Raw genomic sequence first — 26627 nt, forward strand, 5'->3', positions numbered from 1 at the left:
CACCAAAACCGCTAGAGTAATAAATTAAAATACAGATGAAAATAAATTTGATAATAGTGGCTAAGGGTGTGTGGTGTAAATTAGGTGTCTGCGTGCAGGCCTAAAAGTGCTGTGATTACAACATCAGTTCAAATATTGGGAGTTGGGACATCCGACAATCAACATTCCATGACGCTTCAACATCAAAGTTCGACCCTGTATGACGTTGCCGCCTATGCCACCACACTCTCTTCCTGTCACGAAACCAGGTATTTTCACAACATTCGAGGTCTTTCGACGTAAATTTATAAATTATTAGCTATAAGTTTTAACTTATTAGTTTCATCCATATAGAATACAGCCACTCGCGCACACACTTTGCATAAGCTGTTTTTATTTTTAAAAGCGTTCACGTCTTGATTGATTACACAAAGCTCGAAAAAATTTTATTTTATTTCATGATTGATTTATTAATAATTTTTAATTCAAAAGATACCGTTGTCGACAAGTTTTCAAAAATTTTTATTTAAAACAAGGTAAAAAGCCGTTTGTGGCCACTATCGCTTTTTTGCCAATATTTTTGTCAAAATTATTACATAGATCATTTTCCAAATTAGATTTATTAAAATATAATAGTTTCAAAACTTTACTTAATTTCAGCATTAGGGCTATGGAAATAGTGTTTTGAATAAAATAATTCGAAAATATGAATAATTCTTCGCATACCTCTAGTCAAATCGAATTCAAAATTAAAATAAACATTATAAAAAGTTGACTTAAAAATACTTATCTCTTTGAACTCAGAACGAATAAATACTTATACTTTTGAGCTCGAAGAACTTTAGTAACAAGCAAAAAATATATTTTTAAGCGTTTCAAGCTTGAAAAATACGGAGAGATTCGGTAATGGCCTGTAAAATCAACCTCTCTTAGGATACATCTGAAAATTCTATTCTGAAAGTAATTTGAAGAAATTCTCTTTTTTTTTTTTTACATATAAAATCAATTTTTCTATTCCGAATGAAACGAATAGCGCTATTTTCAATTAACTACCCTCTTCATTAATATTAATTATGCAATAATATATTAGATTAACTGATGATGTATAGCAAGTTTGTAATAATTGATGATATAATTTTATCAGCTTTTAATAGTTTTATGAATTTTATTAGACTTTGTAACTGTCTTTGAATAGCATTTTTTGTTTTATTAACCCTGTTCAGATGATTATTAAACTCATAAGATAAGAATTTTTTTTGTAAAATACAATACCTAAAATAATTAATTTATCCCAACATAAGATAACTTAACACGTTAACTTGAACTACTTTTTTCTCATTGTATAAGATGAAACATACTGTTAAAAAAATTAACTTGATTAAAGAGAGAAAACATTTTGAACAAAGATCAACATGTTTATTTCTAATTTATAAGTTTGATCATCTTCAAACTTGTAAAATTTATTTGAACCAATAAAAACCTCACAGTTCAAAATTTACAATTTCTTGTAAGTCAACTAATGTTTTCAGCTCAGAAACTATTGTTCTTGCAAAAAAAAAAAAAGCGAATTCAAAAGAAAATATTTTCTCTTCACTTATATTTTCCCAGTATTCATTTCTTCATAAATGAATTTTTTTTTTTTATAAAAAATCCATTAACATTTTGGTCATATAATATTTTTTATTACTTTCATTTTCCTCATTATTTTTTCATCTAGTTAAGTTTTGTCAATAAAATGAAAACATGGCATGTATTAATTATGTATTTGCATGTTAATTATAATAACGGATCACTGCACTTACCCATTATATTAAAGATCCATATGAATAAAATTATACTAAATAGTTCAGCATAATTGTCCATTAAAAAGCATGAACCAATAAAAATATAATGATTTTGAACCATAAAGGTATACAAATTGAGTAAGAACAATAATTTTTAGTCGAGTGACTAGGTGTAGGAATCAAAACTCGAAGTAATTATTATTATGAACATAAAATCTATTATTTTGATAAATTGTTTGTAATAATATTGAAACGACGCATGACGATCAGGTTGTAACAACTCTGGGACCAGCAAAGCCACAACGTTTGACATCAGGTCACACGTCATTAGCAGAGGCTTCAGAAAATCGTAATCCAAATAAGATTGAAGAACGGGAAATAGAGCAGGAAATGCGAGCCCTGCTTCCAAAAAGTCCATGCAAATCACGCTCGTTAACAATTGGCACTCCGCCACACAGGTTGTGCCTTGAAACTAGTTTTACATCACTTCAGAGTCCAATGGAATTGCCTCACACTGAACGCGAGTTAAGCGTCGATTCCAGGGGAGTGCCTTGGGAATACGTCAGCCTGGCAAGCGAGTTGATAACTACACCCAGACACGATGACCATAAATTGTAAGAAAATATTTTAAAAGCAACGGAATCCTTCTGTGATAGTTTTAAATCCTTGGTTATATCTGCTAAGAAGCCCTAACAAAATAATCCCGGACAAAATACCTGCACGACAAAATAACAACGCGATAAAAATAACCAAATAAATATATGTATAAACTCAAAACTAAATTAAATATTGTTTAAAGTTTTGGTTTATAATTATAAATGTGTGAAAATAAAGTTCCACTTATTTTCAACAATGAAAATTCGGATAATTGAGTACTCGATTTTTTTTTTATTTATCACACGGAAAATTTGTGAATTGTTAATGACATAATAACGTTCACAAAATATTTATATTTTTTTTACATTTTGAAAATAAAAATATCCATCCATTTCCCGTTTTTTATTGAAATTATTTTATAGAGTTTGATATAATTATTCAAATATTCTTTATAAATTTTTGAAAATTTGTTAATTTCAAATTTCGATCAACGATTCGAAGTGAGTGCATTAATTTTTCAATATTTCTAGACTTTTTTTTCATGATGTAAATCGAATTGAAAATAGATTAATAAAAAAAAATTTTGACGGTACATAAATTTTTGGCTTTTCCCCAAAAAAATATAAAAATATTGAAAAATCATTACATCAACTTTAAATCGGTGATCGAAACTCGGAATTTACAAATGATAGAAAATTCATAAAAATCGACTACATTTGTTTTAATAAAAAACGAGACAAGTATGCATTTATTCGATTTTTATAATAAAAAATTTAATTTCATAATTTTCTCAAATTATATAGTGCGCGTCATTGATTCGTACCGGTTGAAAAATTTTAAGGTAAAAAAGAAAAATCAAAATTTTGACATCTGTAAATAAAAAAATCAATAAAAGGAAAATCTTTATAAGCATCAATTTGAACGAAATTGAAAAAATAATTCACTGAAAATAAATAACTCAAAATATCAATCACGATTAAAATAGAAATTAAAAATATTAGTAATTAAAATAATCACACACTTTATAAAATAAATAAAAGTAAAATTATAATATTAAAAAAAAAAGACAACGATATAATTAGATAATTTTAAAATTTATCAAATATAAATATAGGCATTGGATAAAATAAAATGAACTAAATTCAGAGAAGTCAGTAAAAAGACATTTTAATATTTATATTTATAAAAATATTGGTAGTTATTAAGGGGGTATTCTAGTCTAGAGGTCTGAATTTCGAGCGTTTTTTGGCAATTAATATAAAAGAAGCAGTTAATATTTTTACTATACAATTTTTTATCATTTGTTTATTGATATTTCAAGAATACAAAAAAATACATTTCAAAAAAAAATAAATAAATTTTCAAAAAGATATAAGTCCCTGAAGTAGAGAAAAAAAAGGCCGTGTCCTCGTGAAAAGGATTTCTCCCTTTGTATCCATTTGAAAAAAAAACAATGCCAAATTATTGATCAGTACAAATGTCATTGTCGCACAAACCAACAAAACTTGAAAAAAAAATTTTTTTCACAAAATGGCGGCTGTTTAAAAATAGAAGTCGATTTTTTTACTCATTTTTCAACTTCCTCCAACTTTTTAAAAATATTATAAATTTGAAATTTTCAATTTTTATTGGTTAGTGCGAAAGCGAGATAATTGAAGAATATTCATGCTAAATTTCAAGTAAATCGGCTGATTAGAACCTAAGATATATGCATCACCGTATCGAAAAAAGTAGTTTCGAGAAAAACGCGTTTAAATTAAAGTTTAACATTCAGTTTCAGGCAGCGTAACTGATAAAATAGTACGTATAACTTACATTCTCTTAATCAGCCATCCCAGCTTCATACATTGGGCCTTCTTCTACTTCATATTGACTGTTTTCAGCATTTTTCTCTGTATAACGAGCAGTTCTTTCCTCTTTTGAAGCATCTGAAGCTCGAACCTCAGATCGTTCAATCCTTACTGCGTTGCGCCTAACAGCAAACCCATGGGATTCCAGACCTATTTTTATTCCCATTAGACTCATTATTTGTAAAATAGGATAAAAGCCTTCATTGAAAATGCAAACTGCTAAACAATTAGCAATCTCAATTGTCTGGGACCCGGCATGGATATGTTTGGGTGCAAATGTCCATATTAAAGAGTTAAGTGACTCGTTGTTATTTTGAGTTTCGCTGCCCAAGCAACGTTCTAATAAAGAATCATCTGATAAGCATTCGTAAATAGGTTTCATAACTTTTAAAACCTTATCAGTTAGAGGTGGATTTTCATGGTGAAAGTCATCCTCAGTTCCTTCGGCCGCTGCTTTCTGCCACTTGCACTAGCTGTCTGGTCCAGGAGGGCAATTCATGTGCTGAGGCTTCTTATCAGTTGAAATTTTATGCAAGTACGTGGCCCATATTTCTCGTTTCATATCTTCAACGGATTCAGGATGACGACGGATAGCTAATCCGTAGTACGCAGACAACTGAGTGATTACTTTATCAGTCAATTTACCAGCACCCTTACCACCAATTCCACTATTTTCTTTTTTTGCCTTCCGGAGACGCGATCCCATACGTTTTTGATATAGTAAACTAAAAGTATATGACAAGAAAGAAAGAAAGCTATTCATACTCAAGTAGCCCGGATCGCCCGTAGTCTATTGTTGCAGTCGTCCGCTCAACCCGGTCTAGTTGCCACGACACTAAAACGGCTGTAACTTTGAAAATAATTTGAATTTTGAAAAATCCTTTTAGGGAGATATTTTTGAATATCTAAACTATCGAATTATGAAAAAAAATTTTTTGTTTAATATTTTTGAAGAATTTTTTTTTCTACTTGTAAAATATTCTTTTTTTTATTAGAGTAAATCTAAAATAGAAAAATTTTTTTTAATTTTTTGAAAAATTTTCATTTTTGAATTAAAACAATTGTGATAAATTTCAATTGTAGAATAAAAAAAAATATGAAAAACGTCAATTGTTGGATTAAAAAAAAAAACTGAAAAAATATAAAAAAATTAATATTTTCGAAAAATGTTTTTTTTTTATTTGTTTATTTTTATCCATAGAATACGAAACAAATCACCAAAAATTGATAGACCAAGTGGATGAATTTTATTGACGATTTTCTATCAGAGCAAAATTTAAGTTAACATTTCAGTTGCGACAACTATAGTTTACTTTTAAAAACGTGAAACTAAACAATTACCTGCGATTCTTATATATTTTAAAACTTTTTGCAGTGAAAATGTGTGAACTCAGTTGAATTTTAAAAAGAATAATTTTTTTTTTTCAAAATTCAAATTTTTGAATAAAAAAACCCCTTTTCTGAGGTAGTTATTATTATTATTTATTTATTTACTTATTTATTTTTAATTTTTAAATGTCAACTTTTCATGAAAATTTGTTTGAAGTGATTGTCCCGAGCGATTCCGAAATCTTATCAGCTAGAAATCTTAAAGAATTCGGCAAAAAATATAAAACCTTTGATCAAGAGTATTAATCGATTCCAAAAATTAATTATCTTTTTACCTTAAAAACAACGCCATTTTTGCAATTACTGAATACAGATATTTTCTAATTTCACTACTTTTGTTTTAGGCACACTCACCCACTCGGTTTCATGGTATTATTTATTTAATAAGAAAAGTTGAAAATTTGTTATCTGACAGTATATGTAGAATTCATCTGTCAACTCTACAAATTCAAGGGGGTTTTCTGGTTTGACGCCCTGATTTTTGAGCATTTTTTTAGGATTTTTTTATAAAGACCAATGAGGAGATAGAACTTTAAACTTTTTACTATTTATTTATACATATTTCAAGAGTGTATAGTTAAATTTTTAGCCATGAGTGGAACCACAGTAGAATCACTACCAAATCACGATGGATCCACGATGAATCCACAACAAAACCACAAATTAACTTACGGTTGAATCACAGTAAAACCACTGAGGAACCACGGCAGAGTCACGACAATCCCACTATAAAACCGTAGGTGGAACCATGATGGAACCACAATAGATTCACAGTTAATTCACTGTAAGACCGCTGTTGAACCACGGTGGAATCGCAATGGCAAAATGGCACAAAATCCACAATGGATCCACCGTGGTTCCATCGTGGATCCACCGTGGTTGCTAAACTGCGAGGGGTGAGATTCAACAGAAAATGACAATTTCACTGGTGAATCAGTGGATTTCCACTGATTTAACCAGTGGACATAAAAGCGCGCATGCGCGCAGATATTTTGTTCACTGATTCAACCAGTGAACTTCACTGATTCACCAGTGAAATTGCATTCACTGGTTGGAATCAGTGAAATTCCACTGGTGAACGAGTGAAATTCCACTGATTTCTTTTAAGAGAGTAGGTTATTATTCGGAGCGCGGGGAATCTCACCGCTGCCTGATCCGCAACCTCCTTGAGAACGACTCCGTAAACCTCCATGAATAGCTAACTCTGATAAATACGACACTTGCTATTTTAAAAATATTTAGGTTATTTTTTCGGAGTGCGGGTAATACCGCCACTGCCTAATCCGCAGCCTCCTGGAGAACCGACTCCGTAAACCTCCATGAATGGCTAACTCTGATAAATACGACACTTGCTATTTTAAAAATGTTTAGGTTATTTTTTCCTAGTGCGGGTAATACCGCCACTGCCTAATCCGCAACCTCCTGGAGAACCGACTCCGTAAACCTCCATGAGTGGCTAACTCTGATAAATACGACACTTGCTATTTTAAAAATGTTTAGGTTATTTTTTCCTAGTGCGGGTAATACCGCCACTGCCTAATCCGCAACCTCCTGGAGAACCGACTCCGTAAACCTCCATGAGTGGCTAATTCTGATAAATACAACACTTACTATTTTAAAAATGTCTAGGTTATTTATTTGGAGCGCGGAGAATCCCGCAGCAGCCTAATCCACAACCTCCTGGATAACCGACTTCGTAAACCTCTATGAATAGCTAACTCTGATAAATATGACACTTGCTATTTTAAAAATGTTTAGGTTATTTTTTTGGAGCGCGGGGAATACCGCCGCTGCCTAATCCGCAACCTCCTGGAGAACCGACTCCGTAAACATTCAAGGGTTGTGGTCTAGTGCTCTAGAGCCTTATAGAAATTCTGTTTCAATTTTTTATTAGCTCGTTAATTGCAAGCAATTATATATTTAATTGTATTTTTATTTGAATTTATGAATTAATATAAATAAAAATTTACAGATGTCTAAAATCACGGGTTTCTAAACTGTCTAGTCTATATTTATAGATGTCTATTGTTTAAGAATTTATATATTAATAAGTATCAATATTTTTATAAATATAAATATTCAAATGTCTTTTTACTGACTTCTCTGAATTTAGTTCATTTTATTTTATCCAATGCCTATATTTATATTTGATAAATTTTAAAATTATCTAGTAATATCGTTGTCTTTTTTTTTAATATTATAATTTTACTTTTATTTATTTTATAAAGTGTGTGATTATTTTAATTACTAATATTTTTAATTTCTATTTTAATCGTGATTGATATTTTGAGATATTTATTTTCAGTAAATTATTTTTTTAATTTCGTTCAAATTGATGCTTATAAAGATTTTCTTTTTATTGATTTCTTTATTTACAGATGTCGAAATTTTGATTTTTCTATTTTACCTTAAAATTTTTCAACCGGTACGAATCAATGACGCGCACTGTATGAATTCATGTATAAATACACCGTAACGCAGAACAAAATAAAAATAAAAAAATAAGTTAATTTTTGAATTTTTTATGGCTACAGAGATGATGCTCCACTTCTGCACAATTATTAAAGTTTAACAGTGGAAAAAAAAAACTTAAATGAAAGTTTTCTTAACCATGTTTTGATTCAATTTTTTTGTCATGAGCATATTTATTCTGTGATTGTTTAGTCGTACGGTTATTTTTTTAACGGTTATCAAGTCGTGACACCATCTAATACATCATTTTTGTTCATTTTCTTCTACTACAAAATGAAAACTTTAATCCGGTTTTATCATGGTAGCTTTTAAAAGCTTATATGTGCTATATCATCTTTTAAATTCATAAGTTAGTAGCAAATAAATATTGGCTTCTGCGTTGATAATTTTTTATATCTCATATAATTTACTAGACATTCTCTGAATTTTTAAATTATTTATATTTTGCACACTATTTTTGTAGCTGTTCAATAAATTATAAGTAATTAAACAGTTGTAAGTAATAATAATTTTAATTATTTCTTTATAGCTTCAACCATCCACTTAATTGGGAATATACTCAGAGAATAGCCCCTCTGGCCACGCCAGAAACAATGTCAGAGGCTAGTAACTCGCCATCACCATTGCCTTCAACTAGACCCATACGACGTACACCAAAAATACCAAGAAACCTTTCCACTGCTGCAGATGATCTTAAAAGTAATCTTCATTATGCAATGCTTGCTTCCAAAAATTATGGATTGTGTGATGAAATCACTGGTAGCAATAGCAGCAGTGGAAATAGTGAAGCTAGTTATGAAACAACGAAAAGTCAACGCCAAGGAGTCCAACCACCTCCAGTTCCACAGCGACGAGATTCCATTATCTTAAAAAGGTTTTAATTTTTTTCATTATTTAATTCCCTTTAGACTCTCAAAATTTAAAACAATCATATGTAGTTAATTCGTAATCAGAGAATTCAGGATCAATAAAAATACTAGGGGTGTGCGAATATTCGAGTTTACGAATTATTCGCCTCGAATTCGAATCGAATTATTCGATTCGAATTTCGAATCGAATATTCGAATAATTCGAATAGTTCGAATAGTCCGAATAATTCGAATCGTTCAAATAATTCAAACAGCCGTTTTCTATTGATAAACTGAATAATTTTTGTGTAAAAATTAATTCGTTTTATTTTTTTTGACTAAATGAAGTCTTCATGATTATTCGATAGTAAAGTCTGCTTATTATTCGTAATAAATATCTCTTGGTATATTCGGACTCCCCGTCTCGGGGCATCTCGCCAATTTGACATTTTTCCGGAAAAATTCGATTTTTTTTAAAATGAGATCTACGGACCTGATAGATCAGACATTGAAGGAGTGTCAATATATAGACTGCATTTGGAAATTTTATAGCTTTATTTCTAGCTAAGATTAATTCATTTAATTTTTTTTTCTCTTAACTTAAATAAATTAAGGAAGTTCGAGCGTAACTAATGAGTCAAAATAATGTTAAAATTTTTTTTTAATATTAGTCTTCCCAATATTTGTCAAAATTCTTTATTTTAATTTTAAATAATTTAAACAATTTAATAATTGATGATTTATACTTATTTAATAAAGTAAAGTAATAAAATGACTTTGGTATTTATTACTTGCCGGAATAAATAAACAGATTTGGCAATAGCGCGCTTGATTATACCCATAACAGAGACGTGGATGAGTGTGAGTTAAACATTTCTCTCTCTGTAACTATACTTCTATCCTTTTCTTTTTTCTCAGCTGTTGACGCGATGTTGTCAAGTCTCTATTCGAATAAATAGCTGACGGTAAACGAGTTACAGACATAAAATTTGACTTTAAATATTTCAAAAATTATATCGGTAATGTATTATCATTAAATTGTTTTTATATTTTGCAGTAATCCAAGTTTCTTGTTTATAGTTTTTTATCCGTTAAAGTTGGGAGGTTTATATTGAAAAAAATAATTAAGAGATAAAATAATGTGATTTTTAAAATTCAATATCTAAGTAACTAAACGGTGAATCTTTTTCAAATTTTGGGATTAGATAAATGACGTCTTTATTTATACGTATACTTAATTTCAAAGCTCAAAGTTGGAAATTATTTTTTACATTAGATTCGCTCGAACTTCCTTAACTTAATAAGTCTATAGCTATATTACATTACAGTAATATTTATATAGCCCACACGATAGTTTTTTATATATTTTATATATTCCACAAATATTTTTACATATTTTTTATATTCCACAAATATGAGAAATATCATATAGGTATATAAAATATATGAAAAAAATCGTGTGCATACTTGAATGAAAGGTCTCGATGAGCGTAATATTAGGATTAGCTTATTTCTTGAAAAATGTCAATAACGAAGAAATGACGTTTTATTTTGTCTACTAATGATATTTTTAACGATCTAAGCTCATCCTGGAGTTACACTTATCGAGAACTTGCATTTGAATACCCACACGTATTTTTCCATATATTTTATTCAAATGATACATCTCATACTTGTAAAATATATAAAATATATAAAAAAAAAAATTCGTGTGCATACTCAAATAAAAGGTCTCGATGAGCGTAACATCAGGATGAGCTTATGTCTTAAAAAATGTCAAGAATTGAAGAATGACTTTGTATTTTGTCTACTGATGATATGGTTAACGATACAAGCTCATCCTAGAGTTACACTCATCGAGACCTTTTATTTAAGTACCCACATGAATTTTTTCATATATCTTATATATATGATATTTATAAAATATATGAAAAGTGCATGTGGGTAGTCAAGGTCAACAACAATTTATAAGTAAAAAATCTATTAAATAAACAGTTTCCTGTGGACTGAATTGGGAATCTAAACCATTCTGGAATCCACCGGAAGACACACAAAAAATTTCATTAGAATCGGTCCAGCCGTTTAGGAAGAGTTCAGTGACAAACACACGCACAGAAGAAAGATATATATATATATATATATATATATATATATATATATATATATATATATATATATATATATAAAGATAAAGATATAAAAAATATGAAAAAATTCGTGTGCGTAGTCAAATAGAAGGTCTTGACTAGCTTAACTTTAGAATGAGCTTACACTTAAAAAAATGTCAATAATTGAGAAATGACGTTGTATTTTGTTCACTGATGATATTTTTAATTATGTAAGCTCATCTTGATGTTACACTTATCGAGACTCTTCATTCGAATACCTACACTAATCTTTTATATATTTCACAAATATGATAAATATTATATCCATAAAACCTTTTATTAAAAAGCTTATGCGACGTTTTAATTGTTGTCGCTTTTCATTGCGACCTTTACAGTCTTTCAATGTCTGAATCATCGTGTCGTAGATCTCATTTAAAAGAAAATCGAATTTTCCTGGAAAAATGTCAAAATGGCGAGGTGCCCCGAAGTAGGGGGTCCGAATACACCAGAAGTATTTATGACAAATATAATATGAAGACTCCATTTAGCCAAATAAAATAAAACGAATTAATTTTTACACCAAAATTAGTTAGTTTATCGACAGAAAACGACTGTTTGAATTATTTGAAATATTCGACCTATTCGAATTATTCGAACTACTCGAATTATTCGAACTATTTGAATCGAATAGTCCTATTCGATTCGAACACTATTCGCACACCCCTAGAAAATACTATTTGTTAAAAAACAATATATATTTTACGCAACGTTTCGCGCTAAATTATCACTTTCTCAGACGATCTAAAACAATATTCAACAAGTTACCATTGATTAATTAAAATTACAAAAATATATCAGTAAATACATTTAATTTTTAATTTCTTAATCTTCTGACAACGAATTAACTATATTATCATCAAGGATCTTAACCCATTTTCAATATTTTAATCATATATTTATAAGTATACACTAGATGAATTCAATGGCCGGGTTTTTTTCAAAATTCTTTTTTATAAAAAAATGATAACAATAATTATCACTATGATCTCCATTTTCGTTTACAGAGAACAGACTGTATGTACTGCTGCTTGTTGCAGAGATGATCTGTCTGACAATTCTACTCCTTCATCAATTCATTCAACATGTATTATTCGTAGTACTAATCTAGAAGAGATCGATACAAACGAATCGAATTTAGATTTATACGAAGCGAAGGTGAATAATAATAAAATTATTTATAATCTAAGTATTAGATATCTTATATAGAAATTTATAAACCGATCCCTGTAACCAATTAGTTAACGCGTTCCCTGCGAGCATGTTGAAACAAATATTCGATTTAGATATATAGTAGTCCTTAACTTCAAGTTTGAGTAGCAAATTCTTTTGTAGATAATTATTATTATATTTCTAGTTACATTTGTCATATTTCATAAGTAACAATTATTAATTATTGATATTAATTTGTAGGGGTTTCTTACTCGCCGTGACAGCATTAATGTAAAAAGCTCTCCAGAATGTAGAAGACTTATGACACCTATTATTAATATAAACGCTGAATGGAAAAAACCATTTGATACAATCGGTGGAACTTCTGTTGATACATCACTTCCACTGCTCCGCGGTTTATCACCAACTCCGAGCCAACATACATCACCATTTTCTAATGCCAAAAGAAAAAAATATGTATACCCAATCACGTTGGTTGGTCGAGGTGAAAGTAGTGTTTGAATTTTTTATCAATTCATTAAATTTATAAGGCCGTGGGACCATAATTTTCACTTGAATTTTTTCAATATAGCTCGGCTTATTCTTAAGAAAAAGAAAAAAAAAATAACAAGATTAAAATAACCAAAACTTTTGTCATTTGTAAATGATTCTGACGGCTTCGTCGTCTATACAATGCTAATATTTATAATATTGTCCCTGTGGCTTTATTCACCTCGAATTGATTATTTATTGAATTAGAAGATTCTTCAGGATTGAAGTAAACAGTTGTTTTATTTATTATTTAATTAATTAATTGACTGTGTAGATATGTTTTTTAAGATGTGCCAATAATTGATAAATGATAAATGTTTAACTGTTGTATTTATTCATATAATATGTATTTAGGCCTATTGTACATCGAACGAGAAATGGTTCAATTCGTTAAAAAAAATACTTTCTTTATTGATACAGTTGTAATTTAATTGAAAGTTAAAATTTTTAATCCAACGAATTGCCTTCAAATGTTTAGATTACATAACATAAATTACAATGGTATAAGAGTTGCAGACATTAAAAAAAAAAAAAAAAAAAAAAATAACATTATTCTAGTGTACACTTTTTATATTTTACATTATTATCCCTTACTAGTTGAAATATTGTATAAAAAAATTGATAAAAATGCAAGAACGTTACATCATAAATTATAAAATTGTAAAATTATAATTTTAGTATACTGTTTAGAAATTGCAAAGACAAATATCAAATTTATCAAACACTAATAATTTTGTTGAATATGATAATTATAAGATATTGATAATAAATTACATTAAGTAATTTACGGAGAACAATTTATTGAATAAAAATATGAAAAGAAAATTTTTTTACTACATCATGTGTTACTTAAATCCTTTTCATCAAAAAATTATATTCTATAAAAATTAATGAAATTATTGGATGACAGAAGCCCAGGGTGGAGTCATCGGTTGTGGATTTTGTAAATACGACATCACTACAGCTGATATAGATAACATAAAACTGCTTAAAATTTGTTTAGTATCATCACTGACTCGAGAATTAGCAAAACTTATGCAAGAACAATAAAGTGCTACCCATGCACACCATTTTAGCCTCATCATAAGTCCACACATACTAAATATCATTCCTAAAATATTCATATAATCCGGTGTTAAATCATCACCTGGTTGAGCCTGGCTGCTGACAACCGATGGTTTATACCGTAATTCTTTTTCAGGACGTCGCGGATCTGATGAGTTTGACATTCTATAAAAAAAAATTTATTAAATTACAGTTCATCTAGACTTAATAATAATTATTAATTATGAATATCAATAAACTTACTTGAAAAATTTTATTATAAATAACTATATGGGAATATAGTAATTTTTTAGTTACACACGTCACAACAAATCTAAATATGTGTATGTGAGTAACTATACTTAAGTGATAAGTAAAATTAATAGGTGTCAGATGTTACTCCAGGTAAGTCTGGTGGTTTGAGCAGATATTTATCTGATAATTTACTTATGGATAAGTTATTATGATTTTTAAATCAACAGACATCTCACCATTTAATGGTTTTTTTTTAACCCTTCAGTACCCACGTTCTTTTTAGTGTCTCACTTGCACTGCAGCGACATCCTGTAAGTTGAATGTTACCCTGATAGCCACCTTACCTATAATTTACTGTCAATCTACGTCCGCAATTTGAAACAAACTTGACGGAAAGAGTTGGCAAAGCGAGCGATTACCTATTAGTTACCTATAACTTACTCTGCAAATAGACGTCAAAACTTGATGTACACCTTGATAGCCACCTTACCTATAACTTACTGTCAATCTACGTCCGCAATTTGAAGCAAACTTGACGGAAAGAGTTGGCAAAGCGAGCGATTACCTATTAGTTACCTATAACTTACTCTGCAAATAGACGTCAAAACTTGCTGTAAAAGTATTTCCGTCAAATTGTAGTAAAGTTGAAAGGAAATTTAACTACAAGTTTGATTGTTAACTTGTATTCAAGTTGCGGCCGTAGATTTCCGTCAATTTGCTTACAACTGTTGTTGAGTGAAGAATTACCGCCAACTTGATGTATAAATTAACCGTAACTGCTGGAAGTCAACACTTACTGAGAAAGCGCTGGCTATCAGAGTTGTTGCGTGAGAAAAATTCTCATAGCGAGGGTACTGAAGGGTTAACCCTATTAATAAATTGAACAAAAAATATTACAATAAAATTCTAATTTAATTATTTAAAATTTTCACAAGTGAATTTTTTCACCTTCTTTATAATTATTTACGTTTATTAAGAAAAATCATAAAAATTGTTAAATGTCTCAATTGTCTCAGTTTCATAAAGTGTTTGGCTAGTTGACTGGTGGATTGTGTAAAATGAATCACTCGGACACTGTGTCATGTTATAACTCCCTGTAATGTTGACCATTCTTATTTTACATAAGGTATATCTACTGCAGATCTTTAGTCCGGCAATATTGAAATACTTATTATAATAAGCTACTAGAGTTATGTACACGCGCAAGCGCGCGCCTAAATATAAAGTATATGTATTATTTTTATGCTTATGATGTATTCTACAAATCACATCATGAATAAATTTGATGCGACAAACAGTTCATCTCAATTTTAGATTTAAAAAAATGCTTATGGTTATTCGATCAATCACATCACGAATAAAATAATGCCATATACATTTTAATACAAAGTTGTTTTTTTTTTTCTAATAACAAGTATCTGAAGTGTAAAAATTAATATTAATTGCACGATTAGATTAGTTATAAGAAATTTTTAGATAAAACATTTTTATAGTCGTTTTTGTATTGATTAATGACGTCTATAAGTTAAGTAAAGGAAAGTGCGTGTTTGGAAATGAATGGATATTCATATCCTTTAAATCCTTTAAATTAAAATACATGAAAGTCTTGAAGTTAGTCAAAGGTCGAAACTCGCACAAAACGGGCCATGATTCATTATTGGTTAAAATTTAGGCGCGCACGTAGCGCGCTATTCGAATTTCTAGTATTTTTATTAAAATTCAACGGAAATTTGACGGGAAACAAATGACTAAACGCGAAATGACGAGTTTGTATGTGTGTGTGATTCTGTCTCTGTCTGCTTGTGTGTATGTATGTATGTGTGTTTGAGTGTGATCTTAAGATGAAGAGAGAGGGACAGAAGACAAATAGTATATTACCATGACACTCGATGTTTTTCTTTTTGAGTGTCTGTACATAATATTGTTTAATTTTATGTTTATGTTATAATCTTTTTCAATAAATTTTTTGAAAAGAAGCGGAAAAAAAATAAAACAGCTGAAGACAGACGCGGAAAAACAGTCCTGCCGGTGAAAACACGGGTGTACATGTGTGTGTGTGTGTGTGTGTGTTTTTTTTTTTTTTTCTCTTTAGGGGGGGGAATCCTTTTTACGGATTCCAGGCGTAGCTGTTTGGCCTGGATATGTGGCGACTCGACGCAGCGTCATACTAAAACTCGATGCTGACGCCCCTACCCACTAAACCCTAAAACCCCTTTCTCTTCTATCCTCTGATCCCCCATGGTACCACCGTAAGGCATTTCTTCGCGGGGGGAGGAATTAGCTGCCGCTCTTCCTTCTGGTGGCTAAGATGTTATTTCTTCCTTCTAGATTCTGTCTTTCGCTCTTTTCCTCTCAATGGATCGCAACTCGGTAAGCACTTTTGTAGCAAAAGTGCTTGTGGCGTTCCAGGCAGCTTCTGATGACAGCATTGCTACTACTATTGTCTCTGGTTGGATTTTCCTCTTCAGGATATTCTCCAGCTCATCTCGCTGTGGGTAAAAACGTGGGCACTCAAAGAAAACGTGCTCTGCATCTTCATTGACTCCTGAGCAGGACGGGCACTCCGGGGAATCATCATGCTTGAAGCGGTGGAGATACGCCCGGAAACAGCCGTGTCCTGATAACATCTGTGTAAGATAATAGTTGACCTCACCGTGACTCCGGTTTAGCCAAACGTTGATCCTTGGTATGAGACGATGCGTCCACCTACCCTTCACTGTGGCATCCCACTGTAGTTGCCATCTACTTATGCTCCTCTGCCGCTCTTCTGTTCCAAGCTCCTCAGCGCTTAGTGTGGTCGACTTCTTTCGTTGGTAAAGGATCCGTCTTTCCTCAGCTAAGACTCTGAGAGGCAAAGTTCCGGAGATGACACACACTGCTTCCATAGATATTGTGCGGAAGGCACTTGCTACTCTTAAGGCACTCAGACGGTAGACTGGTCCAGCCTTTCTCCATGATTCTTGCTTTTCTAGTGCGTCCGCCCAGATAGATATTCCGTAAGTGAGCACTGATGTGACTACAGATGATAGTAGTAGTCTTCTGCTCTGCTTTGGGCCTCCGACGTTTGGCATCAGTCGTGCTAAGCTAGCTACCACTGCTGATGCTTTTGCACTCACGTGTTCGACTTGCTGCTTAAAGTTGAGTCGGGCATCAAGCATCACTCCCAGATATCGGATATATGGTTGTGATGTGATTTCTTGTTCTCCGACTTTCAGTTTTATGGTCTCTATCACTTTTCTGCTGGTAATAAGCACAGCCTCAGTCTTCTGTTTAGCCAGTTGTAGATTCATTGAATCCATCCACCGGTTAACTTTCTCAAAGGTGATACCGAACATGTGGTTTATCTCATCTAGGTGTTTCGCAACGATTACGACAGCTACATCGTCTGCATATGCAACAAGCTTGACACTTCTTGGAAGAGTCAGTCTCAGCAGGCCATCATACATGACATTCCACAGAAGTGGACCCAGAACAGAACCCTGGGGTACACCTCCGGTAATACCGTACTCTTTTGGACCATTTTTCGTGTCGTATCTCAGGATTCTGTCCGTGAAGTAGCTAGCCACTATCCTACGTAGGTATCCTGGTACGTTTTCTCTTCCAAGGCTTGCATAATGCAGTCCCAGTTGGCGGAGTTGAAGGCATTTTTGATGTCCAGAGTGGCCACCAGGCAGTACTTCTTCGCTCCACCCTTCCATCTGATCCCTTCGATTGCCTCCTTGGCCGTTGCAACAACCAAGTTGATTGCGTCCAGGGTTGATCGTCCTTTCCGAAAACCATACTGGTTGTCTGCCAGGAGTGGATCGACAACTGCTTCTATTCTTTGGTGGATTATACGCTCAAGTATCTTACCTGCCGTGTCTAACATACAAAGTAGTCGATAAGATGACGGTTCTTCTGGTGGCTTTTTCCCTTTTGGAAGTAGTACTAGTCGTTGCTGCTTCCACTTCCGAGGGAAAATCCCTTCCTTGAGGCATGTGTCGCAGACGTCCAGGAACAATGATGGCACTGCTTTTATAGTTGTTTTAAAAGCAATATTGGGGACCCCGTCCAATCCCGGCGCTTTATTGTTCCCTACACGATTACAAGCCTCCATCAGTTCTCCCTCCGTGACAGATGGAATGTCATCCATTTCATTCTGCGCTAATAGGTAGTTAAACTTGCTTTGTTCGGGGAACAACGCGTTTACGATCTTCTGTAGGAGTTGAGGACACGTGGGTGATGGCATTAGCTGGTTTTAAGATGGGTCATGACCACCTTATACGGCCTACCCCACAGATCTCTGTCCACCTCGTTGATGAGCTCCTTCCAGCATTTTCTTTTGTTATCTTTGATGGCTTTGTTCAGGGATCGACGGGCTTTTTTGTACTCTGTGACCAGCTCCACAGAGTTAGGTCGTCGGTAGCCACGCTGAGATATTCTTCTCTTCTGATGACACTCTTTACGAAGGGCGCTGATGTGGTCGTTCCACCAGTGAACGGAAGGTCTTGTGTTTATGCCACGTCTACGAGACATACTGGCGTCACACGCCTGGGTCACTCTTTTCATCAGGTCCTTGGTCTTCTCTTCTGCGCAGCCCGCGATAATCTGGTCACTATTGAGAGCTACTAACAATGCCCTTGGGTCAAGAGTTTTTACCTTCCAACCAATGGTGTTAAGTTGCTTTTTAGGTCTTCTCGGGCTCTGGGCGTTTAATATTTCCCAGAGAATCGCGTTGTGGTCGCTGGCTGTGTAGGTATCCATCACCTTCCAGTTGATATTACCTCTGGTGAGGCTGCCACTGACGAAAGTGAGATCTACAATAGAACTTGTGTCTCCTTTGGAGTAGGTTGGTGTGTCACCATTGTTGAGCAGTACTACATCTAATGTAGAAAAGGCTTCTAGTAATTCCTTTCCTCGCGCGTTTGTATTCTTGCTACCCCAGTCTACTGCCCAGGCGTTGAAGTCCCCAGCTATTGCCACTGGGTGGTAATGCTTCGCGTCCTCGGTAAGTCGATCCAGAAATGCGGTGAATTCGACAGTAGAGAGGCTAGGTGGTGCGTAACAGCTATAAGAGCGGATGCCCTCTAGTGATACTGCTGCAAAGCCGGCATTGCTGTTGTCCACTGCATTTGAGGAAAGGGAGCTTGCCACATGACCAGATGACAGCTTTGGATGTGCTGTCAGATTCCCAGGGTTGGGTACTCAGGTGTTTATATGGCTCTGCTATCAGTACCAAGTCAAGCTCTAGTTCTCGCACGGATTGCATGAGCAGGTCATGCGCTGCCTCACAATGGTTGAGATTGAGCTGCAGTATCCTCATGCTTGTTTGTTCGTCAACTTCTGGAGTGCATCCTGAAATAACGGGCACTTATGGGTACCGGCATGGTGGGCAACATTCTCTGCACTTTCAATCTCAGCACATAATGCACATTTGGCGGGATTTTTACAATCAGCAATCTTGTGCCCTTCTTGTCCGCACCTGATGCAAAGCTTCGACCGGTCCACCTTGCTTTTGCACTGGGATCCATGATGTCCGAAATGCCAGCATTTAAAGCATTGAATAGGTCTCTTCGTTGTCCTTATTCGGCAATTAACCCAACCAATCCGGATTTTGCTACTTCCATCCAGTAGTTTCTGTGCTGTTGCTGCTGGTAGAATTACTGTGGCAATTTGAGTACCTCTATAGGCCTTACGGATCTTGATTGCCTCTAATGGTATCTCACAGCCATCTCCAGCTTCCTCCTGTAGGGCACCCTGGATGTGATCCTTAGTTGTGTCTTCATCGACGTCTCGGATCTCAATTACCTCCTGTGGTCCTTTGCAGGTTACTTTTGCGTCTTCTTTCAGAATGTCTGCAATGGTCTTTCTCAATGTTTGGCCTTTGTCGGTGCTCTTCCTCCAAAGATTTATCAGCATATCTCCTGCATTGGTCTTATGGATCTTCTCTACCGTACTGCGGACCTGGTCGTCAGGGACGTCCTGTTTTATTCGACGCAGGATCTCGGCGTACTTTGCTTTCTCTGTCAGCCGAATGATGAGGGCATCCGGTCTGATCCATTTCCGCGGTTTCTTTCGCTTGGGTTCAGGTCGGGGCTCCTTTGACGTCTGTTTTGAGAGCATCTCTTTCTTCTGTCGCTTTAGCTCTTGCTTGGACTGAACTTTTTGCCAGACTGACGCTTTTTCCTGTTCGTCGCTTCGCCCTGCCGCTCCTTGTGGAGGGCTTTTCTTCAAATCCTTTTTCTTCATGGCTTGGCTGATTGTTGGGTCAGGAGAAGGTCGATTTTTTCTCTTACCTGACTTGTTGCTGGCTTCACTTTTGTCTTCCGCAACTGATTCACCGTCACCTTCAGCTCCGGTGTCCATTGCTTCGTCAGTCACGTCGATAGCCTGACAGTCTTTCTCCGGTGTAGCATGGGATATGCGCTGCAATGATGAGCGCCACTCCTCGTCCAGCTTCTCAAACCTTTGAAGGGCGTTAGTTACACCAGTCATCTTGGATTTAATCTCTTTGTGAATGTTGACCTTTGGTTGAACGAAATCATTCAACTCACTGATCAGCTTTTCAAGGCGTTTGAGCGCTTGCGAACGCTTCATTTCAGCGCTTGCGTCAATCGCTGCTTGTTGGGCATGTAGCCCGTTTCCACTTTTGTTTGTTTCCTTTGAATTACTCATACTTTTTAATTTACCAGCGCATCGTACGGAGTGGAGCGGGTTGCCATAACTAAGAACGGGTGTACCCTCGGAGATAGTACTCCTACCCCATTTCCCTGAGGCCTAGCCGACACTTAGCCAGTCCCGGAATACACGGACGGACTAGACTCGCTCGGAGCGGTGAAGATTCCGATCTCTAACACTCACTGCGTACTTCCTGATCAAGGCCCGAAGTGGCTGGCTCCTGATCCACTGCTGCAACTTACACCTCGGTAGAGCAAGCTCACATCAGCCGTGGCCTGCATCGTCAGAAACTACGATACAGGTTCCGGTCACTCCCAGTGGGTCACAGCAGAGAACGATCGTCTTGTTAGGTCAGTTAGTGCGACCAACCCATTAAAGGGGAGTTTTGTCTACGGGAGCGTATTTTGTTTGGTTATTTTGCTTGGCTCCTACCCGCTGTACCTCATCAACTAAGAGATTAAGTGTCATCCAAGGACAGCGAGCGTTCTCCCATCTGCTCGGGGAGACGCGCCCGGTAGCAGTATCTCTTCTGCCCCGAGTGTGTGTGTGTGTGTGTGTGTGTGTGTGTGTGTGTGTGTGTGTGTGTGTTTGTGTGATATTACGATAGATAAAGAGGGATAGAAAACAAATAGTATATTATCATGACACTTTATGTTTTTTTATGTGAATGTCTGTGCATAATATTGTTTAATTTTAAGTCTATTTGCTAGTGTTTTATAATATATTTTTTGAAAATAGGCGGGAAAAAAATAATAAAACAGGTGCGGAAAAACAGTGCTGCCGGTGAAAACACGGGTGTACATGTGTGTGTGTGTGTGTGTGTGTGTGTGTGTGTGTGTGTGTGTGTGTGTGTGTGTGTGTGTGTGTGTGTGTGTTTGTGTGTGTCAGATAATTGATTAAAATTTCTTATTCTGATTTTGATTAGCATATAATGCTGTGTATCGAAGAAATCGTGCAATTTGTTTCACTAAAAGTTTCCATTATTTGATGTGTAGAACAATGAACTTCTTTCACATAAAATATTACTGGAAACTGTTGACAAACCTTATTGTAAAGCATATAACTTGTTCACGGAAATTAATCAGTTTATACTGTTTTTAATATTTGATATAATTACAGTATTAATTTCCTAAAATGATTATTTCCAAACATTGAAATATTTTCATTCTTTCTGTATTGAAATTTATAGGTTCTTTATGTTGGATCAATTGAGTTATTTAAAAGATCTATTAGTTAGATTATTTTTGTTCGGCTATCGTTGAATACAGATTTCAAAATTTATGTGAAAATTTCTTTATAAACTATGTTCTTAACTACTTTATTATGATTCTCAGAAGCTAAATATACCTGTAAGCCTGCCCAAGAACGTACTCGTGAAAATGCAACATAAAGTTGACCATGATTAAAAATATCTTTAGTAAGCTCTACCCCAATTTTATCAAAAGTTTGACCTTGTGCTTTGTTAATCGTCATGCAGAATGCTATTTTAATGGGAAATTGTCATCTTTTAAAAGTAAAGGGATATTCGTTTTCACAATACAATGTTTACCTGTTTATAAAGACAATCTCTCCAGCTCTGTCACCTGATAATATTTTACACCTTAAAACATTAACTCCTAATTCTAGTATTATTAGTCTTGTTCCATCACAGAGTCCTTCGCTTAAGTTTAAATTTATAATCAACATCACTATAGAAAATTGTCGTAATTTCAGTTCATATGGCGGGAAATTAGGTGGATTCAAAGTATTTAAGTATTCGGGTAAAATTATATCATCGATGTTTCCGTTATCACAGTTTTCAGTACTGTCAACAGCTGTGAAAATTTTTTCAGTTGTAGAGTCCAAGAGTTCTATGACTTGTTTATTTATTTCATCCACATCTATATTTCTTGCTGATAAAATGACTGCAGACGTAAGTTGATCATAACATTTTTCTCTGATTATCCTACCGTATACATTTTCTACAATATCATTATTATTTGATGTAAAACATGAGTCTGGTAAACTAACTTCATCATTCAAATTATTGACGGTTCCATTACCAATTTTTAATAAAAAATTCACAAATTCTATTTCTTCAGGTAATGCTCGCATATTTTGTGTTAATGAAAACTGATGAAAACCTCTCCATAATAAACTGAATTTAATAGAAAGATTAACAGTTTCACTTCGAGTCGCCCGAGGTTGAACTGGAAGTAATTGACGAAAATCCCCTCCTAAAATCATCATTTTTCCGCCAAAAGGCATATCATTATCCATTATATGACGTAACGTACGATCTATAATTTCTAGTGCATATCTAGGCGATATTGGAGCTTCATCCCAAATAATAAATAATAGTTTAAAAAAACTAAAAAAACACGCTTTTATAGAAAATCAAACTAAAAAACAGAAAATAAAATTTAATAAATTTGGATTAAGAATAGTGTAAATAAGAAATAAATGTACATTATTGTAAAAAAGCGTGGGGTGCATTTAAAGTGCGTTTTATGATATTATCAAAGTGATGATTCTTCTACACATTTGTCAATAAAATGTTTATAACTATTGACACTATGCACCCCACGCTTTTTTACAATAATGTACATTTATTTCTTATTTACACTATTCTTAATCCAAATTTATTAAATTTTATTTTCTGTTTTTTAGTTTGATTTTCTATAAAAGCGTGTTTTTTTAGTTTTTTTAAACTATTATTTATTTTTCATTTTTTAGTTAAATTTTTTAAACTATAAATTTTTTATCATTACATCAATTTACTACTAAAGTGAGATTGAGTAAATGTTGGCTGCTTTTAGATTATATATTTAATAAAGCGTGTTGAAGAACTATAGTACTCAATTATTTCAGTATCGTGCCATAAAAATCAATGATTTTCAAAAAAATCAGAAAATCACTGATGTTTATTCTAAGACAGTAACTAATCAGACAAATGGGGAAATTGGGTGCCTGCTGCCTTCCTTGGATGCGGTAGCCGTTTCTCAGGCTCCCTCTCCGAAAATTTCATCTTATTAACAGTTGGTGACCTTATCGACTGCAGATCCAAGGTCATGCTGGTTACCAAATTTTATTCCGCAACATAAATAAATTGATATTTCTGTCCTGAATATTTTGTTTTGTTGTGAATACGAAGTGTTTTTTGGTAAATCACGGTTATAAACATATTATGGATATTATAAAATGATAATAGAATGCGTATTAGATTTGTCGGAACATATATGTAAGTATAAGGAACAAGACGCAACTACCTTATTAGAAATTAATATTCATACATTCCATTGAGATAACTGTTTAATTATTTATTTTTCAATTTGATTTTTTCCTTAGTATTATTTTTTGACTTTGATGTGAATTTCAAACAACTTAACCTATATGTTTACTGCATTCTTATTCATTTTTTATCATTATACTTATTTGTTGTTGATTCGTTTAACTCAAAAACAAAACTTCAATTACTATTAAATTGTCATATTTTTTTTATAACTTTTTTTTCTCACTATTTTTTATAGTATTTATTTATTTTTATGTATCTTACTATTGACATACGTGCTCTGACAGCCTCCCGTAGTTCATATTATGTCTGGCGCTGCAGTCACACTCATAGCGAATAAGGTTGTGCTGAACTGAGTGCCCGAAAGAGTAAGTCTGGAACTGCACGCATGCGTAGTTCGCGCTCTATCTCTCTTACTCGCATGCAAAGGATGCGGAAAGAAATTAATTAATCCTGGCGAATCTAATTAGGATAATCGGATATTTTGATCGGATTATTGCATTGTCATCGACCTTTGACAGGTGTGCAAAGTTTGAATCAAATCTGATCGTTCAAAGTAGGGCAAAATCGAGCCCAAAAGGGTCGGTTACAAACAAACATACAGGTGAAGCTAATAAAAGCGTGTTAAAAACATCAATGTTTTTCAAATATTCACCTTGCTTAGAATTAGGTTTAATATAAGAGGATGAATCCGAGAACATTGGTACAGGTAACCCAAACGTTTTATGAACGGTTTTTCCGTTAGGTAAAAGGGTTGCTGCAATACCCGTATATGCCATTGTACAGACGTTTTTGTTTCAATTTTTTAGAATATGACAGAGAGTTGTATAAATAAACGTTTTTCCAGACCCACCAGGTCCATCTATGTAAATACAATTAGATGTCGAAAGCCTTTCACTTTTAATTGAGCTTAATATAAAATTGACTACCTCTTTTTGACGGACATTAAGTTTATTGTAATACGTATGTGAGTCGTTCGCTTTTACAGTTTGCAATAGTTCACCATCTAGTAATCCATCATCAATTTCATTTATTTGAATCATATTGGGAAACGTCGAAAGACTTTGACCTTCACGATTCAGCATAGAATTGATGTAAATGTAAGCTTTTTTCTCTCCTTCTTCTGCTCCGAAACGTCTTTTATAATCTTCGGACATAGATCCTTTAAATTCCTCCCATAAATCTTCTGGTCGAAGTGGCTGACAATGAATTAGTATCCGAACAAATAAACAGCGTAATTGCCGTGGCATCATCCATATTATTGCTTCATTTAATGTTCTTCTCCACTCTTGATCGTCTTCTATCAGACCAGCTGCTAAACATGTAGATGTAAAAGAATCATAAAGAGTTCCATTTACTGTTCTTAATTCTTCAAAACTTTTTGCGCCTTTGATGTGAACCAATAATAATCTTAGATGAAATAATTCAACTTGAGCAGGACTAATTGAATACATTCGTCCAATAACGTTATGATGTTTTTATCGTAGTTGTCAACTTGCAATTTCAGTCTTATCGTCTTTTTAAAAACATAATGATTTGGAATATCACCATAAACATATTGGCGCGCATTTGGATCACGTTCATTTAATTTAAAAAAATCAATTAACATGGATTTTTTCTCTAAAGCCTCTTGAAGTTCTTCTTTAGTACAATTATCATTAATAGTAATACTTTGTTCATTTGGTAAATGTACTGGTAACCGAATTATAGAATGACTTTTGTCTTGAAGATCTTTTGATATAATACGCCAAACAGCTTCTACAGGCCCAACGTAACGAGCATCAACAAAATTACGTATTTCATCATAATCGTTAACGGTATTGAAATTATCAGGGTCATCACGAGAATCATGGGACGCATGAGCTTCTTCTGTAGTATTTGGTATGCTTCCGTTTACTATTATTGCTGCTTTATCATAGCTTTTATAAACATATTTAAATAAATATTTAACTGCTGTAATTGAGCATACAACTTCTACGTTAATATGACAATTGAAAGCTTTCAATAATTCAGGATTGTATGGTACAACATGACGATTATCAAATACACTGCTATTTCGTGTAAACCTGATTCCTTCGTCTCGGCGGCGATAATAAAGATAACCATCTGCATCCATCGTAGTCTCATTTCGAAAAGAATTGGTATATTTCTTCGAACAAATGCCATCGATTAAACACCAACCTCCGCACGGACCATGTAATATATTTTTTGTAACAATATCAAATAAAGTTGGATCAATAACAGGGTCTGGAATTTCTGCAGGGATTAATCTATCAACCTGTTCAGGTCTAGTTATCTTAGAATTACTTTTCAATGTTATTAACATGTGTAAATGAGGTAAACCACGTTTTTGAAATTCTATGACCCAAATGTAAGCTGCAATTTCTCCAAAAAGTTGCTTTTTTACGATTGTATCAATTAAAGCATTTTTTTTAATATTAAAGACACGTGCAACTAAATCCGGCCTATCAGATGCAGTTTGTCCTGGTAATAAGTTTTCGGAAATTTCCCGCCACTTTGGATTGCACGTCATAGTAACAAATAAATCAGGTTTTACAAATTTACAAACAATAGACATCGCATCTTGATAATGTTGCATCATATTTCTTGGT

At 33.5% G+C, this 26627-nt stretch overlaps 4 protein-coding genes across 4 annotated transcripts in view; 1 reads left to right on the plus strand and 3 right to left on the minus strand.

The window, feature by feature from the left end:
* Nucleotides 1–13332, plus strand: part of LOC123261433 (diacylglycerol lipase-alpha-like) — a 36352-nt gene extending 23020 nt beyond the window's left edge. Inside the window, exons 13-16 of the mRNA XM_044723026.1 lie at nt 2034–2377; nt 8601–8945; nt 12092–12242; nt 12498–13332. Coding sequence (XP_044578961.1) covers nt 2034–2377; nt 8601–8945; nt 12092–12242; nt 12498–12758 — 1101 coding nt within the window. The 3' untranslated portion in view covers nt 12759–13332. The remainder of the gene's footprint in view (nt 1–2033; nt 2378–8600; nt 8946–12091; nt 12243–12497) is intronic.
* A 236-nt stretch (nt 13333–13568) lies between these two features.
* On the minus strand, nt 13569–14503 carry LOC123261551 (protein Asterix). Its single transcript, XM_044723206.1, has 2 exons — nt 14097–14503; nt 13569–14018 (listed from the first exon to the last, which is right to left on the minus strand). The coding sequence occupies exon 2, from the start codon at nt 14015–14017 to the stop codon at nt 13685–13687; it is 333 nt and encodes a 110-aa protein (XP_044579141.1). The 5' UTR covers nt 14018; nt 14097–14503; the 3' UTR covers nt 13569–13684.
* Nucleotides 14504–22289: 7786 nt separating this feature from the next.
* LOC123261434 lies at nt 22290–23003 on the minus strand. Its single transcript, XM_044723027.1, has one exon. It carries the CDS (start codon nt 23001–23003, stop codon nt 22290–22292), a length of 714 nt encoding a protein of 237 aa, XP_044578962.1.
* A 661-nt stretch (nt 23004–23664) lies between these two features.
* LOC123261436 lies at nt 23665–26617 on the minus strand. Its single transcript, XM_044723028.1, has 3 exons — nt 25468–26617; nt 24979–25402; nt 23665–23797 (listed from the first exon to the last, which is right to left on the minus strand). The coding sequence occupies exons 1-3, from the start codon at nt 26615–26617 to the stop codon at nt 23665–23667; spliced, it is 1707 nt and encodes a 568-aa protein (XP_044578963.1).
* Nucleotides 26618–26627: the final 10 nt, after the last annotated feature.

Source organism: Cotesia glomerata, linkage group LG3 (genome assembly GCF_020080835.1).
Source record: "Cotesia glomerata isolate CgM1 linkage group LG3, MPM_Cglom_v2.3, whole genome shotgun sequence".
Taxonomy (NCBI): domain Eukaryota; kingdom Metazoa; phylum Arthropoda; class Insecta; order Hymenoptera; family Braconidae; genus Cotesia; species Cotesia glomerata.